The sequence below is a fragment of the Harpia harpyja genome, chromosome 1 (assembly GCF_026419915.1).
Source record: "Harpia harpyja isolate bHarHar1 chromosome 1, bHarHar1 primary haplotype, whole genome shotgun sequence".
Taxonomy (NCBI): domain Eukaryota; kingdom Metazoa; phylum Chordata; class Aves; order Accipitriformes; family Accipitridae; genus Harpia; species Harpia harpyja.
Window position 1 is genome coordinate 62731057 of NC_068940.1, and position 23482 is coordinate 62754538.

At 41.3% G+C, this 23482-nt stretch overlaps 1 protein-coding gene across 1 annotated transcript; it reads left to right on the top strand.

The window, feature by feature from the left end:
- Positions 1-5703: 5703 nt before the first annotated feature.
- On the top strand, positions 5704-20982 carry TRIM71 (tripartite motif containing 71). Its single transcript, XM_052797366.1, has 3 exons — positions 5704-5856; positions 16435-16569; positions 19341-20982. Exons 1-3 carry the CDS (start codon positions 5743-5745, stop codon positions 20790-20792), a joined length of 1701 nt encoding a protein of 566 aa, XP_052653326.1. The 5' UTR covers positions 5704-5742; the 3' UTR covers positions 20793-20982.
- The last annotated feature ends 2500 nt before the right edge of the window (positions 20983-23482 follow it).

Genomic DNA, 23482 nt, shown 5'->3' on the forward strand with positions numbered 1-23482 from the left:
CTTTCTGTGCATGCTGCATGCTGTATGCCCTATGTAGTATAGGGCTGTAATGCTTCAAGGTACCCATGTTCATGTTCTTGTAGAAATTTTATTATTAGAATATTAACTTGAATTAGAGAATTAACTCTTTTGTCTGCTGGGGAGACCCTTCTGGAGTTGGTGTACCATTTCCTATTACCACTGGATGCAGTGAGGAAAATTGGTGTTAAGCCAGTCTTTTCTACACCAGAGCATTAAGTCAAATCACAGATTTTTAAGAGTAATTTGATCATTAACTGGTACAAAAAAAATGAGGTTTTTAAGTATCTCTGAAAGTGAAATGTTTCAGGTATACTGGGAAATAGCTTGTAGTTCTGATGTGTATCACATGGCTTGCGCATATCTTCAGTCTTTATATTAGTGTAGAAGTCCCTAAAATGCTACTGTGATTGTGGTGTGAAGCACATTAACTGTCATGAATTGCTATTAAAATGGAAACTAAGGACCAGCTTCCAACAAAGTAAAAATATTACCTCTTTCCACTTGCAAAGATTATCTGCACCAAACTCTGAACCAGTCATCCCAAGCGGTGTATTTATATGCTGTTTAAAATAATTGCTGCATGCATGATACAGGGAGCCAGTTTTTTCTCTAGTTCAGGGGTGGAGGAACAAACACACACCAAAACAAACAAAACACAGTGCTGAGGGAGGAGGACCAAAATTCATTGGAAAATTAGTTTATACTAAATTCATAGTCCTCTAAGCCTTACACACTACCTAACAAAGCCACTGGTGTTTGAGTTATTGTCAAGGGAACTAGATAATAAAACACCTTTAATAATGGAAAACTTTAGACTTGACTATGGTACGTATGATTTTTTTGGTCATAAACTCAAACTAAGTTAACTTACAAATGCTGTACTGAAACTTTTCCAAAAGCAGAAACCAAGAGGCTACTGTTTTGTCTGTAGATTTTTTGTTTTTTAATTGTTGGTTAAGATTACAGGGTAGCTTTTAGAGCATCAGACTTATATTTTAAAATAATGTGACCTTATGTATTGCTGCCTTGTACAAATTCTTAACACTGTAGGCTTAAATAAAATCATTGCAAGACACTGAAATGTCATGACAGAAGACAAATGCTTAAACATGGTTAGACTTCATATGCTTTGTTGACAACTGTGTGCATATATGCTCTTAAATGTGCCCTGAAATGAAAGAAATCAAGTGGTTGCAAGCAGGGAGGAGAAAGGCACTGAGTATTGCTGAAGGAACATTTATTTAAACACAGGTTAAGGATAAGCCTTCTCAACTGTTTTTTTTCTGCTGAATTCTCCTCTGTCATGGTGCCTACTACATTCCATTGCTTTTGTCTGGGCTTGGTATTTGGGAAATTTTGGTGAGGGCTGGAAGGTGGGGGGGGCACTCTGGAAGCTGGTCAGCAGTGAGGAGAGGAGGGCTGGTGTGGGAATTGTTGAGTGGGGTCAGGGTTTAACTTTAGTGGCCATTCATCAGATGATGATTGATTGCTGTGCAGTCCCAGGGGACGTTTAACAACATCTCCGCCCATCCCCCTGCCCCCTTTGAAAGCAGATGGACCAAAAAATGGGGAGAGCGACACCCAGGAATTCCTGCTGTTGTAAAATGTTTTTACGGTGCACTGTACAGCCTTTCCTGAAGCAATCACATTTATGGCCTTGCTGTTGTATTTCTTGGGCTGCTGTGGCTGTAAAAGATGAATAGCCCTGTAATATGGTTCACTGATTCTGTTTAAATTGAAGTAGGCTCCCTTTATTGTTTTGTGTCTAAAATTGTATGCCACCAATTCAGAAATATTTCCTGTTTGGGAAATAATCAACCCATAGCTGATTTATTTTAAAATAAATCACTTCTAACTATCTCTAAAACTATTCCCCTCTTGCTTCTGACTTCATTTAATTTTGATGGAAATTCTAAAATACTAATTAATGTAGTGAAGCAGTTTGGTAGATTTATCATCTTTTTTTATTAAACTTGCTTATGAATCTTTTTTCCCTTACTAGATAGTTACCAAAATGGGTGTCAGAAAGGCACCAGTTTTTATCTTAAAACAATTGTACTTTTACTTAATTACTACAGAAAAACAATTCATCACATGCAATTTACACAATTCTGAATTTCTTTGAGAGGAGAAATCTGTCTCTGCTTTCCTCACATTTCTCTCTTTCCTTGCTGCCTATCAGAACATTTGTGTGGTTTGGAAACACCAGTGTGTTTGAAGGTTTTTGCTTATAAAACAGTTTTTTCATACATTTGGGAAAATAGTGAAATTAACAGGACAATAGTTAATTTACAGCTTGATGGATCTTTTGACTCTATCATCTCTGCCTCTTCAGATAAGGTGGAGGGGGGGAAGTTCTAGGACTTTCCTTGAAGTACTGGGTTTTGTTTGGGTTTTTTTGGTGGGTGTGTTTGGTTGTGGTGATTTTTTTTTTTCTTTAGCTGAGTATCATAAGCTGATCTCTGTTATGGAAGACTTGGTATTACTCTTCCCTTCCTTCTCACTACCCCTGCCCATCCACATTTCAAGACCAGTCTTGTTGTTTGTCGTATGAGCATAGAAGGAGCAGTATGTTGCTATATTAACAGTGCAACTGAAATGTGGGGTGGCCTTTTCACATTGCTGAAATTGGAAGAAGGGGAGGCTCTGCCAACCTTTTAGGTACACTACAAGTGCATCAAATCTAAATTGAGAACACAGTCGTTTATTGTCCTACTTAAATTGTTGGTATGAATTTTTTGCAGGGGGTTGCTTGTTGGGGGTGGGGGTGGGGAAGGGGGGATTTGACTTATTTTCTCCCCCTTCTATTTAGAAACAGGCATAGAAACTTAATCTAGCAGTACGTGACCTTTGTGGCCATGACCTAGGGATTGGGATGTGAGCAGGCTTGAGCTTAACAATAAATGCCTGATTGTGGTTGCAAGTGCAGGCAAGCTGGATGCTGTGCTACAAGCTCTGTTAGCCTGGCCCGGCTGGCACAAATCCTCCTTGCTGTTGCACCCTGCACAGCTGGGTGCTTTCCAGTTTAATTCTCTGGGAGTGTGTCCTCACTGCTGGTGGAGCTGATGTACAGCCTGTTGGGTGCTCCTTGACAGTGAGTATGTGAGATTGACCACAGGAGAACTGCTCTTCTTGTACCTCTGCCAACTTGGGGTTTTTGTTGTAGTCTTTTGTGTCCAGAAAGGAGTTTCTGGGGGGTTCCCAGTTTATCTTGAAGCTGGCTGAACTTCCAGTTCTCTTCTGGTGGCTAACTCCCTTCCCCACTGAGACCAGTAGGGATTATGCATTTGTGCTTTCTCCTGTGTGTATTTAAGGTAACCATTTTAAATAACAGTGTAATGATGGAGATCAGTCCATCACTGTCTACTTTTTGCCCAAGCCTGTTAAATTCTCTTACTCTCAGATTTAAATCTAGGTTGTTTTCACCATTTTGTTTACTAAGAAACAAATGTAAGGCTTTATCAATTGGCTCTGTAGCATTTATGCAAGACTTTCCCCTGCCATGTCCTACGTAATCTGCATATTTCTGAAATGAGATTATCGCTCTTGTCTCTCTTCATTCTAAATTCAGGAGTGATGTTTTCCACCACATTTTGGTGGGTGGCAAGAGACAACTGAACAGCTTAAACTTAGTTTCTCTTTGGTTTGAATGGCTAGATGACTCTTTACCACTGGATGCTGTTACCTTGCAGCAGGAGTGCTTGGGTGACAGGACTGATCTGTGGTGTTTTACCAAGCTTTTGTTTCTAGTGTTGACTATTTTGGAGGACTAATAACAGATTTAACTTCTGTTCTGGACTTCTGTTCATATGGTCACCATTTTCCTTTCAGCTGCTCTGCTTGATTGAGGCCCCAAATCCCTGCTGTATGTTTTTAAAGTATATCGGATTCATATGACTTAACTTGATACCCTGTCTTGGTTTTCATTCTCTCTCAACTTCTCAGTTGTTTAAGTGGAGTCATTCAGCAACATGTAATAAACATTCCCTGTAATTTCAACAGCAAAATTACAGAACTGCATGAGCAAGTGAACATTGTATACAGATTTAGACAACCACAGTGTAAAGACAAGAAACCCTCTAGCTGTGGGAGATGATGTATTTGAATAATGCATTTCAGAGCCAAGGCAGCTTTTTACTTATAAAAGATGGAGGATCTGAGACACTGCTTGGGGTTTTAGTATTTATTTGAACAGAAGCAAAACATAAATCTGTTGCAGTTTCCCTACAGCAAAAGCTAACTTGGAAAAAAAAAAAAAGTTTTAGTAAAATCTGACATGTGTGCATAAACACACACATACCCCTTTGAGAAATTAATCCATATACCACTTCAGCTGTTGCGCTTATAGGAGCTTAAAATGTCACTTTATGCAGCATAGGCAATCTGAGGGAATCACCTGTCCTGTCCTCCCCCTTCCTTTTGAGGGAGAAGGGAAAGGGGGATGTTATGCACCATATCATGAACTGTTAGCTGGAATCAGGAGTGGCTGGATGACAGCTGTGAGAAGACAGGCATATCAAACACTTGTCGAATCTTTGTTCTGCTCTTGCTCCATTCTGTGAGGTAGATTTCAAATAGCTGGTGATGGAAAAATTGTTTGTAGTATGAAACCTTGTTTGCCATTGTATTTGCCATTTGACTCTTCCGTGGTAATCTATATTTTCTAACATTACACTCTAACAAAAATAGTGTATGTAGTTAAGAGCAAGACTTTGAATACAGAACTTTCTTGTGTGAAAGTGTTGTACTCCTTCACTTGCATCTTTGAAAACAAAACAGCTGATTTCTGCTTGCCTCTGAGAAAACATGCTTCCATGGAAGATGCTATTTCTGTGTGCTACTTCCCTCTACTGGGTGGAATGGGAACAGTTATGGCCGATGAATGGATCCAACTTCATAGGCTAACATCTTGGTGTAAGACTTTCATTGTGATTTTTATATAGGGTTTTTAAGTGCTTTGTGAATAGAATGGGGTTTTAGTGGTTACCCACAGTTCACTGTAGCATTCAAATGCTCTGATAGGCATGCTAATGTTGCAGTCTTGTTTTCCAACTTAAGCATCTCTTAAGTATCACTAGCATAGAAACACTGTCACAGCAAAGGTTTTTTGCTTTGCTGTTGGGAGCGGCAGGAGGGAGCCTTGCCTAATACTGTCACTGCTCTGAACATGAGGGATTTCTATATTTTGAAAACATAAAGGATGGTTATCAGCATGCATAATTTGTTTTCCCCTTCCGGGGGGTGGGGTGTGCTGGTGCTGCAGTTCTCCAGTGCACTGATTATTAAATGATCCACTTAAGAGAATGTGGTGTTTGTGTATGCAGGAAAAGTCTTCACCTGAAACTTGCCATAGATGACATCTCCAATCTGCAAGTGTTGGCAGATGGCTTCCGCTCTTAAGAGGAGCTGATGTGGACACTCTTCCTAGTATTGTATTGCAGAGAAAACAATGACACTTCCATCTAACTGAGACTATGATTTGGAGCTTACTGGGAAGGATAGCTCTTCCTTTGTGGAGAAACTGTTGTGAAGTCTTTGCCTATTGCTACTGCCTCTAACCATCTCCTTTATAGTTGAGCTGTTGGATTTTTTTACATCCTGGCTCTATTTTCTCTTTAATTCTTCATTAGATAGTGGTACAGATTTTTTTTTTTTTTCTTCTTCTAGGTACTGCATTTCTACTGTGATACTTGCTCTGTCCCCATATGTCGGGAATGTACCATGGGTCGACACGTGGGTCACAGCTTTATCTACCTCCAAGATGCCCTACAGGATTCCAGGACTCTCACCATTCAGCTCCTGGCAGATGCTCAGCAAGGACGACAGGCTATTCAAGTAAGATACTCCCAACTTGAGTATTTTATTTCCCCCTCCTTCTTCCCCCACAGCTTGTTACAGGGCAAGGTGTCAAGGCAAAAAACTCTCTGCTTCTGCTGTCAGTCTTCTCAGCCCTTCTGTTCTCTCAGACCTCTGACAGAAGTGGCTGTGGAGCTGAAAACAAAGTGCTGTTATGAGTTTTGCATTCTTGCAGCATAATCTTGTCATGTAAATCACAATAGATATGAAGCTCTGTACAAATGCACTTGAGCGTGAAGAATTTTGAAGAAAGTTCTGATCTTGTATAGCAGTGCCAAGCCTGGTTTTGTTTTTACAACTGAGACTTATTTCAGCTGTCTTTCATGCCTGTACAGCATCTAGCACTGTAACTACCTATGGCTCTGGTTATGTCTTCAGTGTTGCCACCAAATATAAAATACTAATCAGCTGTTGGATTAGTGTGAAACTTCTAACCTGCCTGTGCAGAGGATCTGGAGCTATCCCCATACAAGGATTGCTCTGCACACACAGATGCATGTTATAACTGCCTGTTATTGCATTCTACTTCAGCTATGTTTTATAATGCAACTATAAATACCTGGCAAGAACTGGAAGGAAGGTTAGCACAGTACTTCAGACTACAGAAGGAATTTATATAGGGAGTTAACCTGCAGGGATATGTAGATAGTTACTTTCGCTGAGTAATACCTAGTAGTAACTATTATATGGTATTAGCAGTAGTTTTGCCTGTATAAAGAGACTTTGGATGGGGAAAGCACAGTGGGAAGCTTCACTCCACACTACTACCTTCCAGGTTTTTTGGCCTCAAATGCTCTAGATTTGAGCTGGATATTCTGAAACTCAACACTTCTATGTGATTTAACTAACAAGATTTTTTTGAGTAAAATTGGTAGAATGCCATGTATAGGAAGTAAACTTACTTTCTGAATTGGGTGTACTTTCCTGGCATGTACATGGTACAAACAATAATAATTAAAAAAACCCAAACCGACCCATTGTCCACCCATCATTGCTTGTTTCTAGTAGATGAGGAAGTAAGTTTGTTCAGTGGAACAGGAGCAGCTAACTTTTCTCTCCTTAAGTCTTTGCACCTGTGGAATGAAATAAGTATTAGGATGGTATAGATAGTAAACTGTTGTTGATGTCTCTCTTTAGTTTGTGATGCTAACTTGTTACAACAGAACACCAAACACCAAGTTTTTGGAGCTGGGTTTCAAACTGCATCTTAGGACAGAGTCCTGCAAACTGTAGCTTCTTCCAAGATTTGTTTTAAATTGGATCATAAGGCTCTTCAGCAGTATCCATACTGAAATATTTCACATGTCCCCAAAATAAGCAAGAAGGGGAAGGGATTATACTAGTTTAAAGAACCTCACTGGTGCAGTGTTCTGAATTTCTCCAGGCTGTCCTAGACAAGGGCTTGTCTGTTAGTAATTAAATTACTGCTTTTGACCTCCAGGGCTCTTAATCATCTAACTGGTGCGGATAAATCATTTAAGGAGGGACTGTCTCTTAGAGTAGAAACTAGCTGAATGTCATTGAGTACCACCCTGCCACTATTGCATGAATGCTTTTGTTCCTGCTTGCTTCCTACTGGGTTTACTTTGCTCATTCCTCCCCCATTTTCTTTTGGCTTTTATGTTGGAGGCTCCTGCCATTGTGGTGAGCTGACTACTTTATGATGGTACAGGTAAAAGGTGGGTGGTACTGATTATTATGCTCATGTAGCTCGAACAAGCAGCTTAACTGAACTTAGTTTGTGCAGTTTTGCCCTGGTTTAGCTAGAGTCCATCCAGGTTAAGAGGCTATCTTGGAAGTGTTAACTGGGCAGCTTGTGTAAAGATTCTGTAAAATGAACCATGCTTTTCAAGAACTGAGTTGCTTTATTAGTTTAGTGGGCTTTTTAATCTGAACTACTGTACAGCAAAAGGGTAGCGAGTGAGCAGATCAGTGATAAAGCTGAGGAGGTAGTAATCTGTGTGTGCATATGAAGGAATGGGCAGACTGTACAATTCAAGACAGCTACTTACCTAAGCAACATCAGCAACAACTAGAACACCATGTGATGCAGTTAAAAGCAGAGGTGCCTGACTCAGAGGTTGATGCAGGGAGCCTGCTGTGTAAGAAAATTTCCATGGAGCAGAGCTTTCCTTGTTCTTGGGATGATAGGGCTGTGAAGCTATGTATTTATCCTAGGGAGGAGACAGCATGTCAGCATGAATTTAAAACAAACTTTAAAGTAATTAGAGTCTAAATTAAAAGAAATTGGCTTGAGTGCTTTTCTTAAAGTTTGGAAGCAGTCAACAGAGAATTAAATGCCAGTACAAGCTGCAATATGAGGAACATAGACTAGAGCTCAAAGATACTGCCATACTAATAAGTCTTTCTTAATAGACTCTGAAAGTGATAGCTCTCTGACACAAGATGTTGAGGATGGATGAGGAGGGGTAGTTGAGAGTAAAGGGGAAAATGTGGAAATTGAAGGGCTTTGCAAGAGAGAGGAAATCGAGCCATGAGTCAACTGGCTGGAGAGTATCTGGTTAACCAAAGTTGAAGGCTTTTAGGAAGAAATGTTTATTTAAACTCTTCCTGTGGCTTTGGAGGAAAGATTGTTTTTCAGACTTAAAAAAAAAAAAAAAAGCTGTGAATTGGGACACATTTCAGCCTCTTCATCCACTGAAGTCTGATGTAGTCTGTCACTCCTGGAAAGTCCAAACCTCACTTTTCAAAGGAGTTGAAGTCCTCTGTAAGAAATAGTAAGACTGGCAGAAAGAGGCTTGCTTTTTTCCTCAGTGAAGTTCTGCAGCAATGGAAGGCTTCCCTTGCTTTCCTGTGCTGGTCCTGGCCTGGATCATGCATTTCTAAGCCTGTCCCTAATACCAGAACTTGTGCTTGTGTGCCTGAGTGGTGACCTGATCCAGCTGAAAGGGTAACCTCTCTATGGGATTACTTTTTGGCTTGGTCAGCCCCCTGGCTGGTTCACTGCGGTGCTACAAGGACTGTTGATGGTGCCAGGGAATGGAGCAGAAACACCCAACTCTGTTGCTTGTAGGACCTCTTTCTTGTCTCAGTGGAAAGCTATCCTCCTTGCTGGGATACTTTCCTAGCCTTTTTGGAGACTTGAATTGATTCACAGGATGATATGAGAGCCAAAGCTGACAATTAGATTAATGGGGTGGGGGGAAGCAGGACTGCTGCCTTCCTGTTGTCCTGCTGCCTTGTTTTACCTCATGAATGTGAACACTTAGCTGTCTTCTTTCAGAATTTTTTCCAAGGACTGGGCCACAAACTGAATGTAAATCTGTTATGATGAAAGATAGATGGCGGCTTCAAAATGTCATGTTCTTAAAATACATCTATACATGTGTAATTGTATATATGTATGTATGTGTGTGTAATCTAATGCACTTGGGTAACGGTAAAGCATTGAGTGCTTGTTCCCATTTAGGGTCAATTTCCAGGTGAACATGCTGAAACACAATTTGATCTGTTCATGTCAGTTGTCTTAAAAGTGGTTTTATTGGAAAACAAAAATTCTTTCCTAGCTGAAACCATAGCTGGTTTTGCTGGGATGTTTGACAGTGCAGGCTTCCACATTTAAATTAATGCAGTGAGACTGGTCATGCACAGAACAGAGCGAGCCACTCTTTTATCTACCAGCATGTGAAAGGCTTAGGCCTTGGTGGTAAGGGGGGTCAGCCATTAAGGCAATGCCTCTTCTCTCCCAAACTGTGGGGGAGTTCATATGAAGTAGATTAATACCTTTATTCTAGGGAAGGCAGGGAGGCAAGTACTGTAAGAAACTTGGCCAGCCAGAGGAGGAAGCTGATCCGTTGCCTTGAGCCTCTGCCCCTTTAGTGGAAGCTTCCCTGTGGGTTTCCGTATGGATCTGTGCTGCTGGGAGGTCGATACCTGAGAAGGATGGCACTGCTGTGCTGCAAGGGATCCTTCTGGGCTTGTCACATCGAGTTAGCTCAGGCACCCTTTTGTGGGGCTTTGAAGTCAGGCTTGCAGGTTTGAGAATCTGAAATGAAGCTTTGTAAACAAAATGGAGTCAATTGTGCTTTTCTAAATCTAGGATTTATATCAACATAAGCTGAATTTCTTTATACTTCTAGTCATTGTTTTGTGTTGTGTTTTAGTGAGTTCCTTAGTGTAACATATGAGCAGATGGTTATCAGGGAAGAAGATGGATTTGACGTGTCACTGTCCAAACTACTGTTCTGCCTAAAACTTAGGCAAAAAGTCTGTTCTTGCAGTACAAACCGAAGTGACTGTTGGTTTCTGACATGAGTTAACCTGGCCTCTAGCCCTCCCTCTATCAAAGCTTCTTTTAAAATTCTCTTTATGTGAGAATTTTTCTTTAAGTGAGGATATTAGTGTTTTACAGTTTTTAGGCTGAAACCTTTATATTGGTCCAACTACTGTGATTTGTGCTATAGCTGCACCAATATTACTGGAAAGCCACTGCTAAGCCTATTAATCCTAGTATCTTCACTGCAACTATACTTTGTATAGGATCTTCCAATTATTTTTTCTAGTGTAAGAACATTAGGAAGTTGATATCAAGTTCTTGATGCTGGAGAAAGCTGGCTGTTATGTCCTAGTTGTTTTATCCTGCTCTGAAACAGTGATAAGTAATTGGAAAAGTTCTGTGAAACAAGCCCTCTGTACCTTTTTGTTACCATAAGGAACTGAAAACAAACTATTTATGGATGGAACACCTTCCATTTGGTGGAAGAGGGCTAACTTGAGATATACAGAAAGGTTTCCTTAAGTTTTTTGTATTTAATGTGCTTTTAAAAGCTAGAGAGGGATTTGCCAGAGAATATGCATCTCAAAGCTTTTTCTCTTCTAAGTAGGATTAATTTCCTCTTAAATTCCTTAGTGTTTAAAGTGTAAATCCTCCGTATGGAGGTAGGGAAGTGTGTATTTAAGGTTCTTCAGGCATTACCTGTGGTCCATTCACCCCTGAAATACTGAAGGATTCCTCTGGAGAAAATAAAGTTTGCTTTCAAGTTTGAATTTTCTCTCCAGAGGTTTGCACCTTCACTGGAAAACTTAAACTAGCAAACTTAAATATTGGAACTAATGCCTGAAAAATTATACCTTCCTCCTATCTTTGGATGGATGGAATTAAAAATCCAAATGCTTATGCAAGCTAGCATTGATGAGTTGCAATACAGTTACCATAAGCAGCCTTTACATATCTCACGGTGCTGCCACAGTGGCATGTTGTGCTGCAGTTTGTTCAAATGGATAATTTTCTGAACTGAATCGATATAACCTAATGTCATGGCTCAGCATCTGGATTAACAGGCTCTACTGTTTCAGAGACCTAAGTTAGCCTCTTTAAATAACTGTGTGCTGTGTGGACATAACTGGACACATTGATTTAATTTGGGTATCAGACTGTGGAAACCATGCAGTGAGGGCATCAGCACCTTTACAGTGCCTCTGCAGTTCTTGTTTGTAGTCCGTCAGAACACATGCTCTGTAATGGTTGTTGGTTTTGTGTTGTTTTTTTTTTCTTTTTCTTTTTTTTTCCTGGAGTGTTATATGCTTCTGATCATAATTTTTCGTTTAAAAAAGTAGCACTAGTGAAAATTTGAAGTAATGATATTTCTAGAACATTACATTTAAATATTCCATAGGAATATTTAAGTTAAGTTAAGATTTAATTGTAGAAAGCTTTTTGTTAACTTGAGGCTACAGTTCCTAATGTCCAATAGAAGACCAGCAATGTGAAAAATGGCTGAAAATTGCCATTCTACAAAGTGGCAAATCCTGATTTGGGCCTTTCTGTAGTCAGCCCAGATATCCAGAAGTGCCGCCAGTTCTATGGTACCACTTTGCCACTTCTGGCTCTTGCAGTTGGTTTCTTCAAAGCTTTGTGTGTAGCATCAGTTGCCATGTCAGAGCCACTGTAGCAAGCTCATTACTAGTTTTCCCCCCCAGGTGATTAAATGTAGCTAAAGGGGCACTCACAGAGGTGCCCATGTAAAGGAGGCTTGCAAAGGACTCCTGGGGGCCAATATGACTTTGCTCTTCACCTTTTACTCAAAACTGGCTGGAGGATGTAGGAACTGGCCAGGCATGCCGGGTCTGCTGTCTTGCACTGGAAAGGAGTGTTTGATTTAGCATTTTGTATGTAGGCACTGGCACCGTGGGTGCCAGTGACACTTTACGTAGGGGTGTGTTTATGCAGAGCTAGGTCTAATAAGATGCAAGATGCTGTATGAATTATAGGAATAGCTACCTTGAGGTGTTAACAAAGTAGCCTTTTCTGTTTGTACAAATTGTCCAGAGAATAAAAACTTTGATACCTGCACATTTAATAATCCTCATTAAATGCTTTGAAATCTGAAAGTACAGGTAATACTGCATGCCATTGTCCTCTTCTGCTAAAGTGTGTGTTTTGAATATGTTTTGCTGCTATTTGGGTAGGTTTATAGAGAAGAGCAAGAAATTCTGAAATGTGCTGGTAGCAATAGCTAGTGATGGATGTCTGCATTGCTTTCCTTCATGAAAACATGCTTGTCTGCCCCACTGGAAGCAATATGTGCAAGGTTTCCTTTGTTGTGGCCCCCTGGAACATACCACCTGCACAAACACTGTTACTTAAATTTTACTCTGACGGATTAGAAATACCAGTTTCAACCCCAAAGTTTTCAAGATACACTGCAAAGTCTTTGTGTTTTTAAAAAAAAAAAAAAAAAAAGGCACTGGTGATATCTCTAATAGAATGGGGAGTGGTATTGGCCATCTTGGGGCCCCTGAGAAGGTCATAAGTGAATAGGTACAGCTGCAAATAGGTGATTTACTGTATCAGCCAACAGCAGGAAACAAAGTAGTTGTTCTCAATCTCAAATTCAGTAACCCAACGTGATTCTTTGCTAAACACTGGCTTTGTCTTCTGTTTCTCCAACATGTGAACTAGCTGAACATCTCATTCACTAGCACTGGAATAAGTATGACATACTGTGAGGGGAGTGCATCATAAAAGCTGCTTTTCTTTAAAAGGATTTGTTGTTAAAAAGGTTGTGTGGTGTCTGACCAGAACAAGAAATGCTGCTGCTTAACATGTTTCCTAAAAAGTTGACCTCTCTGAGACAAGTTCTGCACAGGAAATGCCTGCAGAACAGCAGGAGAGAGTTAAGACAGAGCTGTGATATCTTACAATAATCAAAGAGAATAAGGGATTTCCATGTAAAGAAGGCTCCCAAAAGTTGTACTTTAAGCTCTTTGCTTTTGCTTCAGATAGATAACTTGCCTATTGCTTTCCCCCCCACCCCCGCCACCACTGTCTGCTGCTGTGTTTGATGCTGGTTAGCCTTCCTAGGATGCTCTAGCCTGTTATGGTAGAGTGCAGGATCATGTGAATTTTACCAAAACTTTACCAATACCCTGGACAATATTAGAGCCTTAGTGTTTTGGGCATCTTTCATCTGAGCTGTTCAGACTCCGGCAAGTAAAAATAAATCCAGATAATGACATAAGTTGTTGTGCTATTGAATATAGTTACTTGCCCTACCATAACTGGTTTCTACAGGCAAAAGATCACAGCATCCACAGGGAGTTAATACCTCTCCTGCTATGATGGAGTTCTTGGAAGATGGACTCTGGTTTTAGTGAAGAATTGTGAGGGAAGTTGAGATTGCTCTTAGCTATAAGGTATGAGGAGAGCATACACACAGATCACAGTCCTAATGGGTACTGTTGTACAAAAAGCTCAAACAAGTAAATCAAGACTTTCTTGCTTTCATAGACGTGCTTGCTAGAATTGGAATATGAGTGGATAGCATAGTTCCCGTAACACTTCTCAAGGAGATACCTGTTTCTTCTTGAAGAGAAGGAGGGTGTTTTGCTGTACTTGACCAGAATCCAGGTCTCTTTTGGGAAGAAATACATACATTTTCCATGCAGTAGAAGCTGGTTCTGTATATGAATGGCAAAGTAGAGATGATAGCAGCACAGTAGTCTTACATGTGGACTCTTCCAGCTAGGACTGAGACTTACTGGCTTTTATGAAGCCCTAATCTGTGGCCAGTTGTGACTTCATGTCTGCTTTGCTAATTGTTGTAATGAATTTTTCACTTTCTGTCAACTTGAAGTGTTAAATCAACTTTGTCTGCCAGAAGCTTTGTGTGAAGGCAGGTCAGGTCTGCCTCCAGTGGGACTGGGATATTTAGGCTGTCCATGAGTTTGAAGACATTTTCTGTTAAAAATGTAGCAAAGGTGACTAACCTGGGAGTTGCACCAGGGAGGAACAGCTGAAAGGCATGCTCCTCTTGACAGCCCCTCTGCAGCACAGGGCTCAGTAAGTAGCACTCCTATTTTCCTCTGCCAGTTTGCAAGAGGCTTCTTTGGATTAAAGATCAGAAACATTGCCTTGTCTTATTTTCTCAGCATTGTCTTCATCTTGTCTCCAGAGACTAATCACCCGATCAAGTTAGGAGTCTTCCTTTTCCTTTCAGTTCTCTACTCCTATGTGACCTGGAAGGATACATCCAATTCAAACTATTTGTCTTAAAATAACTACCTGGAATGAAAATGTCCAAGTAACAGTACACTTCAGTTTTTATGTTTTAGCATTGCCATTGTTGGCATAAACTAGATGCTGTTGAACTTGCCAGATCACACTTTGAAAATATTAACAACTAATTCCATGAAAGATAACAAAAAGCCCCGTCTGACTTTCTAGACAAAGCTGGATCACATTGGGTGGTTCATAGATTGTTCCATCAGGTGGTTCTTAGATTGGTACATACTCATATACATAAGTAAACTGAGGATATTTTCCATAAGGCCCTGAATGTACAGTAAAGCCTTTAAATTACATTTTTGCCCACTTTATCAAGCCTGCATTTCTGAAGATAAAAGATGTTTTCTGCCAGAGCATTCCCTGGCTACCTAGCCTGAAACAGCTCAAGTTCTGAAATGGACCAGTTCCTCAGACCAGAGTGAGGGAAAGGTGTTGTAAAGTCTATCTAAAATGCTGTATTTAAAAACAAATACCCATGGCTATTTCCGTGGCTTTCAGTATGTAATGTGGAAAATGAAGGTGAGTTACATTCTCAGCTGTCAAACTTGTCGAGCTGCTACAGTCAGTGTAGGGTGTTGGTAGGGGTTTAGATGTCTTGTGTGTGTTGCTTAATATTAAAATTCTAGAAATAAAATACTGTGATATGCCAAAATTACGAAAAGAGAAAAAAGTAAATGCTTGATGGTACAGTCACAGAGTCACAGGATGGTTGAGGTTGCAAGGGACCTCTGGAGGTCTTGTGCAGCCCCCCAGCACAAGCAAGGACACCCAGAGCCAGTTGCCCAGGACCATGTCCAGATGGCTTTTGAGTATCTCCAGGGAGGGAGACTCCACAATCTCTCTGGGCAACCTGTGCCAGTGCTCAGTCACCCTCACAGTGAAAAAAGTGTTTTCCTCATGTTCAGAGGGAACCTCCTGTGTTTCGGTATGTGCCCATTGCCTCTGGGCCTGTCACTGGGCACCACTGGAAAGAATTTGGCTCCATCTGTCCTCTTTGCACCCTCCCTTCAGGCATTTGTACACATTGGTAAGATCCCTCCTTCTCTTTCTCTTTTCTAGGCTAAATACCTTCACAAACCATCATTTTGTTCTTGAATTTTGTAACTAATAAACTAGTACCTTTCTAACCTCTTAGAGGCTCACAACCTCATCTGCATGTTAATGCTGGTTCACTGTCTGACAAAGGTGTTGAAAAGATTCAGTTAACTGATGCTATTGAACCCATTAGGAACTGTGATCCTTCAGATTTGCCTGCTCTTTGTCTTGTTTGGTTTTATGCCCTTTTCTGAAATATTTTGTGAAACTGGGAGCACTTTGGGAAGTATTTTTTCAAGGAAACAATTTTTTTTCTTCAAGGGGAGAAGAGACATGTTCCTGCCAGATGTGTTCTACGTATTTGCAGAATAATACTACAGAATGTTTTAAAAATACTAATATTACAAGGTTATATTAGAATTTGGTCTCTTTCCAAGGTGTGAATAACTTTATGAACACTTTCTAATGTTAACCATCTGATCTTTGGTTTTTTTCTTTTAAAATTGATTAACTTCACATTCTGTTAGGGGTATTTATCTGTGCAGCTCAGATGCATAGATAAAACAGTCCATCCCCTGCAGTGTCATTTCTTACTAGAAGCAGAACCACTGCACAACAGTCTGAACCCTTCTGAGGGACAAGACAAACTGAGTTGTCTATATGTAGGAAAACATGAGTATGAATTTCTGTACAAGTCTTTTGTTTGAGTTCATACTAGCAGCTTGCTGGAATTGCACGGGGAATTTAGTCCTGTGGTGGTGGTGCATGGTACAATGAAGGTGTAAACTCCATGTAATAGATGTATTAAAAAAAATTATGTCAGTTTTCAGGCTCTGATGTATGAAATGGGCAAAGGCCTGGTAAAAACCCAAGAGTTGTCACTTTATGCCTTCACCTGAAAGCATAGTCAAATATAAGCAGCAGTCCTGATGCATTTCTGATTGGTTTGGTTGACCCCTAAGTGTGTTGTCTTTTTTTTTTTTTTTCCTCCCTAGCTGAGTATTGAACAGGCCCAGGCTGTGGCAGAGCAGGTTGAGATGAAAGCTAAGGTGGTACAGTCTGAAGTCAAAGCAGTGACTACAAGACATAAGAAGGCCCTGGAAGAGCGGGAGTGTGAGCTGCTCTGGAAGGTATGCACCTTATATTGGTGGTTTGAACTGCTGGCAAGTGTCTTTTTAAACTGAGAAGATGCTTTTTAACTAGTACATGGCCAGATTCCGATATCCTCCCAGGGAACATTAAATTCAAACACCACAGTTTACTGCAAACTCATTTTTTCCTGTAGGTAGCAGGATGCTGGATTCTGGCCCTGGTTGGTTTTGTGCTGAAGGTGTCTCAATCTGAGAAACTGGTTGGGTTTTTGTAGGGACTACTGTATCCTCAGGCAAGCTCAGCCCCACAGGTAGGGTGGGCACTCCCCCTGCTGGCTCAGCAGCTGTGCCTCACATGTCAGTACTGACCAGAGAGGGGGTCAGATCACCTTTAAACACCTTGTTTAAAGAACACCTTTAAAACCTTTTTAATACGTTGCTGTAGAATTAGGTATGTACTATACAGGTTTTCTTACATGATCCGCTTCTCAAACAAAGGAAGGGAGCAAAGCTGTATAGGCCATGTGCTTTTTTAGAAAGACTAGTAGAAATTCTGCAATACTAACTTTCATTGTCCCCACACCTAAAAGCTTACTTTACTCTCAATCAAGGTAGTGTCCCCCTGATTTTTTTTTTTAGTAGTAGAAGAAAAGAATTATCTCCAGCAAGAGTATCTGCACAGTCCCAAACTCCTGCACTCCAGCCACGATGCATGCGTGGTATTTCCAGAGCAGGAAAGGATGTAACAGCAAAGTCTCTTATTCTGGAAAGGTAACTTAGTGTCATGGCTCTTCTCTGCTTGTTTAGCACAGATTAGTTTGGATTGGCCCTTTGGGTCCCACTTGTAGAATTGAACAGAAACTCTCTCTGCTGTTGGATTAGGTCTTTTAGATCAGTGAGTCAAACTTGTCCTACGATCACATGATAGCTAGTACTGGTATGGGGAGAAAAAAAGTGTCATCAAGATGGGGAAAGTTTAAGATTACATTGCAAATGCTCCTACAGTATGCTATTGCACTAGATAAAGTGTAGCAGGAAACCATGTGCTGTGTGGCCACTGCCTATGCTAGCAGAACCAGGCAGGATGGTGTGTACATGTGGTTGGTGAGGCACATGCTGCCAAGAAGCAGTGCCATCTTGCTGAAGTACTCCTCCCCTGCCTCTTCTCCATCAACATTGTTTGGAACAGCAATTTTCTGGTTTAATATCTATTGCCAGCAAAATGACCACTCTGGTAAGAGTTTATTGTATGGAACTACTCTAGCTACAGTGAGACTAATAATCCACTAAGAGAAGTTTGGTTTTCTGTAGTTCTTTTATAAGTGTCAGTGGCAAGATTATAAATGCACTTTATATAGTTACTGTACTTCTAATGCTGCTTTTTCTGAGGTATGTGGGTTGAGGGAGATGAGTTTGCGTTCCACTGTTAGCCTTCACCAAGAAGCTTGGCAGCCTTCTCTTTTGAGGTATTCCTAGTACAGGAGAAGTAAGAGCTGCCCCTAAGCTATTTGTATCCCAAGAGGCTGCATAAATGCACTTTATTGGAATGTCTGCACTGAGAGCAAGTTCTCTTCAGGTTATAAAACATTATTTTAAGAAGGAAACTTGGTGGTGGTAAGTCATTCTAGCAAAAAGAGGTGAATGTATTAATCCCTCATGTGAAATGTGTTAGTGAATAACAATTTTGGGTACCAAAGCTGAGGCCAAGGATTAAGCTGAGACTTAAGATTAGTAATCTTCTTTGGAAATCTATTGGAGGAAGCATCTCTGACTTTTTAAAGTCTGGTAAAACCTGCATGCCTTAACTTTGAATGAAATGGCACGTTTGTACATCTGTTAATCTAGTCAGTGTGTAACCAAGGAGTCTTCAGACAGTGAGTTGTTCCTCATTAAAATACATTGCTGGTATTGTTCTGCAGCCAAGTAGGTATTCAGACTTAAGGAAATGTATTTTTACAACAATAAAACAATTGCAATTTTAATTAGTTCTACAAGGCAGGTGTGTTTGCCAGATGGTTTAAAGTGATTTTTCACAAGTAAACACACACACACACAATTATATAAAATAGTTACAAACAAACGACTTTCGCTTGTGCTTCAGTCCCCCAAGCAGGGACTGGCAGCAACCTTTTGTGTCATTTGAAGTGACATTACACAGCATCCTGTTGCAAAGCACTAGCTTGGCATGACTGCCAGTATTTGCAAGAAAATAATAAAATAATTGCACCCTAAAAATCCCTGGAGATAGGTGTCTGGTATTATCCAGTCATGTAAAAACAGTTCTGACAGGCAGGGGAATGACAAGAGCCCATGTGCATTAGCTGATGCTGACTCCTAGCCTCAGCTTTGTGTGATAACAGCCTACCTTCTGAAATCGGTCTCAATTCTGGTTAGAGAAGCCTCAGCCTCTGCTCTTTCTTGAGAGCCTGCAGTAACCCCTGGAGTCTAAAAACCTCAGATGATCTGTCAAGTACCTTGCAACTAGAAAATAGAATAGCATTTGAGGAAGCAAATTATTATTAGTAAGCAAATGGCACTCTGATGCAGCAGGTCTGCAGAGTAAGAATGTATGATTTTGGCTGGAGGATGGGAGAGAGTAATAATCCTGAATTTGGATAAATAATTGCTTTTTCTCATTTCTGCTTCTCTACATCACAGCTTTGAGGCTTGCTCTGCAGTTCTTTGTCAACATGCTGCAACTGCACAACTGGTTTTCATGTGGAAGAGCGACATTAGGAAAACGTTTCTGTGTTACAGGTTGTCTTTTCTGATGTAAGTGTGCTTTTCTCTCTCCCCTGTTCCTCCCTTAGGTGGAAAAGATTCGTCAAGTCAAGGCTAAGTCGCTCTACTTGCAAGTTGAAAAGTTACGTCAGAACCTAAATAAGCTGGACAACACCATTAGTGCTGTTCAGCAGGTCCTGGAGGAGGGTCGTACCATGGATATTCTTCTGGCTCGGGACCGCATGCTGGCTCAGGTGCAGGAGCTGAAGAATGTGAGAGGCCTTCTCCAGCCTCAGGAAGATGACAGGATCATGTTCACTCCCCCTGACCAGGCACTGTATATGGCGATTAAATCCATGGGCTTTGTCAGCAGTGGGGCTTTTGCTCCTCTGACCAAAGCCACCGGGGAAGGCCTCAAGCGTGCGCTGCAGGGCAAAGTGGCCTCTTTCACAGTGATAGGCTATGACCATGATGGTGAGCCTCGCCTTTCAGGAGGGGACATGATCTCTGCAGTGGTGATGGGCCCGGATGGAAACCTTTTTGGAGCAGACGTCAGTGATCAGCAGAACGGGACCTACCTGGTCAGCTACCGTCCACAGCTAGAGGGAGAGCACCTGGTATCCGTGATGATGTGTAACCAACACATTGAGAACAGCCCCTTCAAAGTTGTGGTGAAATCTGGGCGCAGCTACATAGGCATTGGGCTGCCAGGGCTGTCCTTCGGCAGTGAGGGAGACAGCGACGGCAAACTCTGCCGTCCCTGGGGGGTTAGTGTAGACAAAGAAGGCTACATCATTGTGGCTGACCGCAGTAATAACCGCATCCAGGTGTTCAAACCGTGCGGGACCTTCCATCACAAGTTCGGCACCCTGGGCTCCCGGCCGGGCCAGTTCGATCGCCCCGCCGGAGTGGCCTGCGACATCTCGCGTAGGATCGTTGTGGCTGACAAGGACAATCATCGCATCCAGATCTTCACGTTCGAGGGGCAGTTCATTCTGAAGTTTGGGGAGAAAGGAACAAAGAACGGGCAATTCAATTACCCATGGGATGTGGCCGTCAATGCAGAGGGCAAGATCCTGGTCTCTGACACAAGGAACCATCGTGTTCAGCTGTTTGGGCCCGACGGCGTGTTTCTCAACAAGTATGGCTTCGAAGGGGCACTCTGGAAGCACTTTGATTCCCCCAGAGGTGTGACTTTCAATCACGAGGGCCACTTGGTAGTGACAGACTTCAACAACCATCGCCTTCTGGTCATCCATCCAGATTGCCAGTCAGCACGCTTTCTGGGCTCGGAGGGCACCGGGAACGGCCAGTTCCTGCGCCCACAGGGAGTGGCGGTGGATCAAGAGGGGCGCATCATCGTGGCCGATTCCAGGAACCACCGGGTGCAGATATTCGAGTCAAATGGTAGCTTTTTATGCAAGTTTGGCACTCAGGGAAGCGGCTTTGGTCAGATGGACCGTCCTTCAGGTATAGCCATCACCCCTGATGGCATGATTGTTGTGGTCGACTTCGGAAACAATCGAATTCTCGTCTTCTAATCTGTGTTTGAATTAGGAAGAAACTGTCTCAGGGAAATTCTTCTAAGAGAAAATGAAAAAATACAACGTTAGTTCAAACCTACCTCATCTTTAATTTTTTTACAGATGAATGTACTTATCTTTTCTGCAGGGAGTGAGCCTGTAAAGTTAAATTCTATCTACCTCATTGTCCTCCCTTTCTTCCCTGGTTTCTCGCCCCTTCCCCATCCCCACACACTCACAGTTCAGAACATTTTACCTCTCCCCCCAATGGGGTTTCATGCACAAACAAGTGTTGCTGTGCACATTAGGTGGTTTGTGTGGTGAGTTCTGTAGACTAAGCCAAAAAAGGCTCTATGTAACTTTTTAAATGGAGAAAATGGTAGTAGGTGTTTGTAGAGAATTTGTGTTCTTGACCATACTGCAGTTCTGTGGGTGGGGACATGGGAGGGGGAAACTTTTGTTTTTTGAATTGCTGCTGCAGCAGAGAACTTTTTCCTGTTCTCCTTTTTATACCTCAGTGTGTTTGATTTACTGGTGAGCACAGCGTCTTGTTCCCAGATGACTTTGAACGTTTTGTGAAAGTGAGTGGGATTCACTCGCCAGGAAGAGCAAGTTTGCATCTTTTTGGCATTTCTGTGTATTTTTTTCTGAAACACAGTAATCCAACAGCACAAAGTGAAGCTGATGAAAATGCACAAAAATTGTTTAAGTTTAAACCAAATTGCTCATTTTAGTGGCTTAGTGCAGTTGTTGTAAAGTTTAGATAGAAAGCAAGGCTTCCTTTAATGTATCCTGTCATTGAGTATTTCTTTTTACCCTTTTTACCTGAAAGCTAAGTTAGTTTTAAAAAGTTGCTGTTTCTTTTATCAATGCACCTCATCTGGATAACAGAAGAGATTACAAAGAGCATTGAAACAGGGAAAATCAAACCCTTTTGATTTACTTTCTTGCGAAATGACTAGCTTTTTTTGCCCTTCCCCGTAGAGAGACTTTAAGGGAATAACGATTGATGGATTTGTTAGACCAGAAGTGGTACCTTTTTCCAAAAGTAAGAAATAAGCACAGCTTTGGAGATTCAGGGTGTGTTTTGGAGAAGTCAACAGTTTTTTGTGTTTAAAGAGGATTGCAATAACTCTATCGGTAACAAAAATATATTTTTTTCATCTTCTGGCTTCCCCAAAGAGCTGGACTGAAAAATTCAGGAAGGTCTACTGTAGTTTTTAGGGTGGGGTGGGCCTGTAGCTCCATGTATCTCTTGCTACAGATCCAATTGAAAAGTTACCGTACCAGCATAAGGCAAACTGCGTCAAGATGAAACTTTGCTGCTTTTTTCCAGGGCAGTACCAAAGAATTCTGTGTAAAATAAATGTATATGATCCTTAAAAGCTTGGAGGCAGGGGGAAGTTAGCCCTTTCAGGGATAAAAAAACCAGCTTTTCTGAGAAGCAGAAACTTGTTGGGAGAATAGGTGTGGTATCTCTAGCAAAATGTGACTTTGAGTCCCTGGAAGTATTTGGTCTTATTCTTCAATTTCTTGCATTCCAGTTTAGCTGTTAATGCAGATATGATCTCTACAGAGCTGTTTCTTCACCCTCTGGATAGGGCCTATTTGCCTTTGGTGGCAAATAGGAATGGTTAAAGTAGGGAACGGAGTGCTTTTCTGTCTCTCCGCAATGGAAAAATTAATGTATCAGTCCTCTTAGGCTTGGAAATGCCATGGTATTTACCTTACTGTTTGCAAGAGAAGATCTCTGAAACATAAACATGGTTGTTATCAGAAAGTCTGAAGAGCCTTAACCATCCTCCAAGGAAAGGGTTCATCTCTCTGCCAGCCACCATGCACAAAAGTGACCTGAGATTGAAAGGCTCTTCACAAGTTTGTGATAAATCACAAGGTGCACTTTCCTTCTTGCTGCTTTTCCCCTCCAAGGTGTGTTAACTTTCTGGGTTTTGTAGACATCCTGATGATGTGTGCAGACAGATAGCTGCTGCTTTTGAGGAGGCTTAAACTGAAGGACCAGAAAGAGACAGACAGATTCATGAGATGGCACCACCTCTTTTGAAAGAAGGGTGAGAAAAAACACCTAAGTTAAATGGGATAAAATAACTGTGCTGCCTTTCAGCCAAAGCCTCAAGGAAGCAAACTCTTCAAAGCAGTGTGTTTCAGTCAGGCTTAATCTTAGGATAGCATGGTTTAAAAATAGTCTTTAAAGGATAATCTTTTATACAGATGTCTGTCATTAAATTTCTGTGGCTACTCAAAATATAGGTATGAGAGAAAGCTAGTTTACCTTCAACTTTTTCAAGTTCTTGTGTACATGCCTTCCTTCATGGGGGTGGCCTACAGTTGTGACAGATGTCCATGTTTGTCTTGTATTACTCAGTCCAAGAATTATTTGCAACTTGGGCTGTGAAAACTAATAGCCTGCAAGATGTAGATACCAAAGAAAACTGGTTTAAAAAGCTTTAATGTTTGGTTTGCAGTGTCCTTGCATTTATCCTATCATGTCTTAATAAAAATGCCAGGTCTCTTACTACCTTGACCAGAGTGGCTGCTGACTATTGGAGTATGCTAGAAATGCTCTTGTGCTTTAATGCTTGTTGGGTTCCCCCATTCTCTGGGACTAGAAGGGAGTTGTTTTTCAGGCATTAAAAAAAAGTTAAGCATGCATTCAGGATTGTGTTGAACTGCAGAAACCTTTTTGCCCC